At 41.7% G+C, this 5,000-nt stretch overlaps 1 protein-coding gene across 1 annotated transcript in view; it reads left to right on the top strand.

The window, feature by feature from the left end:
- Positions 1-5,000, top strand: part of LOC134457192 (cadherin-4-like) — a 577,874-nt gene that overhangs the window by 380,487 nt on the left and 192,387 nt on the right. The window contains exon 5 of the mRNA XM_063209057.1: positions 3,668-3,850. Within this exon, the coding sequence (XP_063065127.1) occupies positions 3,668-3,850 (183 nt within the window). The remainder of the gene's footprint in view (positions 1-3,667; positions 3,851-5,000) is intronic.

The raw sequence follows: 5,000 nt of genomic DNA on the forward strand, positions 1-5,000 counted from the left end.
ATTGGAGAAAAATAGCAGAATACATTACAAATGTCTGAAGTATGAGAATTAATTTAGAAATAACTTGTACTGTACGTGTGCAGTCTTGCTGATCAGACAGTTGCTGTTGACCATGGCATGCATTTGAGTGAATGAGCAAGTGTGGGTTTGTGAGGGATGGCTTTGTGGTTTTATTGATTGACTGTGTTTGTTAGCTGTGTGTGGAAGATCTGGGTGGCTGGCTTGCTTTGCAGTAACATTTGACTGCCCACAAGAAATCTATGGCTAAAAACTCGGTGATACAGTATTTATATAAGTCTTGTTTTATGTTTCGCTTCTCTCTTGTTACTTTGTTGTTGGATGTTTTGAAGAAGTCGTGCTCTGCTAGTCTCTGAACGGACATGGCATTTTGCCACTCTGCCTCTATTGTCCATAGTTAAATCAGAAACAAAAACAGGAACAAAACAAAACAAATTAACTTAATCAGATGATAAACTTTGAAGGAGAAACCTTGCTTTACCATATCCCAAAAATAGATAGATTGACACTGCATTGAAACATATGGAGGAAAGCAACACAGTATATGTTGCAACAGCAGAATTCACTTCACATATCTTTAGTGTTACACACAGCCCTATAGTAAACAATCCTCGTTGCCTCAGGCATTGTATTAAAGTTTCATATTGAGTATATAGGCACAAATTACTTTTAAAATGCTTGCCTTTTGCTGAGGGGCCCTAACGTACATAATGCCTGAGGGTAATCAGATCATAGTTTGTGTGCAGGGCATGCTTTGTGAGCTGGTGATGGGCATGTGGGTAACTCGTAATCATTATTTTTTTAAGCAGTGTTGGTAGAATTACAAAGACCAGACAGACCATACCATGCAGCGGTGTACATGTTCCGTCCAATCAACCATTTGATGTGCTGTGTGTAACCAAAAGCCCCATGGAAACGGGATATTTTGTTTTCATTTCATTTTTATTGAGTTAACAGTACTCAAAGCCCTACAGATAGCATCAACAGACAAAATATTTACTTACAAACAAGCCGCAATTATGTAGGCTACTGTTTCATATCCAACCCATCCAGCCATGAATTATACACGGACAAACTTTCAGACACACCGACTATATCCTACTATATGCACACACACCTACGTTACCAACCCACTCTCACAGAAAACAATAATGAAGGAGCAAGCTGTAGGGGAAATAGTGTCGAGTTTTGTTTCATAGAAAAATGGGTTAAACTTCAGAAAATGGATTGAAACTTGGAGAAATGTCTACACAAGGCAAGGCAAGGCAAGTTTATTTATATAGCGCATTTCATACACAGGTGCAACTCAATGTGCTTCACAAAGTTCACAAATGTAAATGAAAGGAAACAGGGAAGAAAGAAGGAAATGAATTAGAGTCAAAAAGCATTTAAAAACATTAAGATAAAACATAAGGTAAAAATAATAATAAAATAAAATAAAATAAAACAAATTAAATAAAAAATAAAAATAATAAGAATAAGTAATTTTAGCTAGGGGAAAGCATCTGAGAACAGCTTTGTCTTGAGTCTAGATTTAAAGCTATCAATAGTGGGTGCATTTTTTATGTCATCTGGAAGCTGGTTCCAAAGCTTTGAAGCATAGAAGCTAAAGGCTGCCTCTCCACACTTTGTTTTGACTTTTTGGAATCACCAGCAAATTCTTCTCCGTTGACCTTAGTGACCTAGTTGGTGCATACAGCTGAAACATATCCAGTAGATATGTGGGTCCCATTCCATTTAGTGATTTAAACACAAGTAGCATAGCCTTAAAATCAATTCTGTAGCTTACTGGGAGCCAATGCAGCGATCTTAAAATTGGAGTAATGTGGTCGAACTTCCTTGTCTTTGTAAGAACCCTTGCAGCTGCGTTTTGTACAAGTTGAAGCTGTTTAATGGTTTTTTATTGGGGAGGCCAGTAAAAAACGACTGTTACAGTAATCAACTTTACTAGAAATAAAGGCATGTATTAGCTTCTCCAGATCATGTTTAGACATCAGGCCCCTAAATTTAGAGACGTTTTTTATGTGATAAAATGCAGACTTAGTAATAGCTTTCATGTGACTGTTGAAGTTTAGGTCACTGTCAATGAGGACCCCAAGATTTTTAACTGTTTCCCTTGCTTTCAGCCATTCGTTTCAAGGAAAGTAGCAATCTTTTGTCTCTCCTCTCTTTTCCCAAATATAATTACTTCAGTTTTATCTGTGTTCAGCTGGAGGAAATTGTGAGACATCCATTTGTTAATTTGGTCCATGCAATGATAGAGTGATTCAAGGGGGGTATAGTCATTTGGGGACATAGATAAGTAGAGCTGGGTATCATCCGCATAGCTATGGTAATTTATGGAGTTATTCTCGATAATGTGTCCCAGCGGCAACATATACAGATTGAACAGTAGTGGTCCCAGAATTGAGCCCTGGGGGACCCCACAATTCAGAGACATCGGTGTGTGAAGTATGTCTTCCAATGGCAACAAAAAAACTTCTTTGTTGTAAGTACGATTTTAACCAGTCGATCACTATGCCCGTAAAGCCAACCCAGTGTTCCAGTCTATGTAGTAATATAGAATGATTAACTGTGTCGAAAGCAGCACTCAAATCAAGAAGTACCAAGACGGATGATTTGCCAGCATCAGAATTCAATCTTATGTCATTCATAACTTTAATAAGAGCTGTTTCAGTGCTGTGGTAGGCACGGAAACCTGATTGAAACTTATCAAAATAGCTATTAGACATTAGAAAAGCAGTTAATTGGTTAAAAACAATTTTCTCTATTATTTTACCCATGAATGGTAAATTGGATATGGGCCTATAGTTGTTTAGTACCAGTGCATCCAGGTTGTTCTTTTTCAGTAAGGGTTTCACAACTGCTTCTTTCAGACAGCCTGGGAATATGCCTGTTTGTAGTGAGGTGTTGATGATCTGAAGTACATCTGATGATATTAGATTTAAGATGGATTTGAAGAAGGCTGTTGGTAAAATATCTAAGTCAGATGTGGAGGAGCTAAGACTTTGTACCGTTCTATTAAGAATGTCCACATCAACTAAATGAAAATTTCTCATGAGGTTAGGATTTAACTTCACCATAGCAAGCTGGTCTGAATCTTGGGTCGGTTGCACATGTGTGAGTATGTTTGCACGTATTTTTTCAATCTTTCCTTTGAAAAAGGATGCGAACTCATTGCATTTGCTGACTGAGAGGAACTCAGAGGGCATTAGATTTGGGGGCCTTGCTAGCTTTTCCACAGTGCCAAACAGGACACGTGCATTATTAATATTTCTGTTAATTATGTCAGAGAAAAAAGATTGTCTAGCCAGCCACACAGCCAATAATGTTACTACAGAGCAAATAGGTGATAGTGCAGTCTGCTTTCACATTGGTAAGATGATTAATTTGTTCTCCCTCAATGTGTATCTGAGGTTCTAAAACTGTACTTCAAATTCAGTTTCAAATTAAGTTTGTCTGTCTGGAATCAGGCAAAGAGACAACGAGTTCTGGGCGGTCTTGGAGATGAATTTGTCCTTCTACTCTGAAGCGACAAAAAATGAACCGAAACTCCTTGGTCTGATCGTACTGTTTCAGTATGCACCAGTTACTTTTAGCTTGTGTCCTCCATCACCAAAGTCTTACTCTTTGCTCTCTCCTTCCCCAGGTGGTGCCATCTGATAACAGCGCTAATGGGAAGAAGTATGGACCAGCACCTGTGCCTTTTGTCATCCGCTTCCCCAGGAAAGTCCGGTCCAATGGGTTCCGGCGCCGCAAGCGTGACTGGGTCATCCCGCCCATCAACGTTCCCGAGAACTCTCGCGGACCTTTCCCCCAGATCCTCGTCAGCGTAAGTCTTTACGCTTTTTTGTTCCTCCCTTAACCCGCTTTATTCCCTTTTCTATGCTGTGCTGTAATCTCCCCATGTAATCAATGAGTGGGGAAAAAAAACAAAGCCCCCCTTCTCTCTTCTCTCTCTTCCCGATTGTTTGGTTTGAACGGGGAGGTCAGCCTGCGGCCTGTATCCCACCAGAGGCCTTTGCGGCAAATGATTGGGTGAAAGAAAAGCTTTGGGTTTTTCACGGATGTGCAATAGTAAGGGAAGGCCCACGCAACATGGATTAGTATCCCCTACTTTGGCCCATACTGAATCTCTTTCTGTATATCTCTGTCTCTTTCTTTTTCTCTGTATCTTTTTCTCGTCTGTCCTTCTATTTTCTCTCTGTGTACTCTCCCTCTCCTTTCCTCTCTCTTTCTTTCCTCATCTCTATCTCCCTCTCTCTCTCTCTCTCTCTCTCTCTCTCTCTCTCTCTCTCTCTCTCTCTCTCTCTCTCTCTCTCTCTCTCTCTCTCTCTCTCTGTCTCTCTCTTGCTCTCTCTGTCTCTCTCAATCTCATCCTCCGTAATGACCAGCTTTGCAGATGATTATGCTGTGTGTTTGGGATGCGATTATGGCCATTCGAGTGAGCTCAGGTAGACAGTTGATGAGGGTGAGGAGAGGAGAGGAGAGGAGAGGAGAGGAGAGGAGAGGAGAGGAGAGGAGAGGAGAGGAGAGGAGAGGAGAGTAGTGGAGAGGAGAGGGGTGGAGAGGGGTGGAAGAGAGAGGAGATTGAGAGAGGAGAGGAGAGGAGAGGAGAGGAGAGGAGAGGAGAGGAGAGGAGAGGAGAGGAGAGGAGAGGAGAGGACAAGACAGGAAATGACAGGACAGGACAGGACAGGACAGGACAGGCCAGGCCAGGACAGGAATAGATAAGACAGGAGAGAACAAGAGAGGAGTGGAATAGACAGGATAGAAGAGGACATGGCAGGAATGGATAAGAAACGACAGGACAGGAGTGGAGATGATGACAGAGGAGAGGAGTAGAGTGGAGAGGAGAGGAGAGGACAGGGCAGGGCCCGAGAGGAGAGGAGAGGAGAGGAGAGGAGAAGAGTGTATAGCAGGTGAGAGGAGAGGAGAGGAGAGGAGAGGAGAGGAGAGGAGAGGAGAGGAGAGGAGAGGAG

This window comes from Engraulis encrasicolus, chromosome 10 (assembly GCF_034702125.1).
Source record: "Engraulis encrasicolus isolate BLACKSEA-1 chromosome 10, IST_EnEncr_1.0, whole genome shotgun sequence".
NCBI classification, from domain to species: domain Eukaryota; kingdom Metazoa; phylum Chordata; class Actinopteri; order Clupeiformes; family Engraulidae; genus Engraulis; species Engraulis encrasicolus.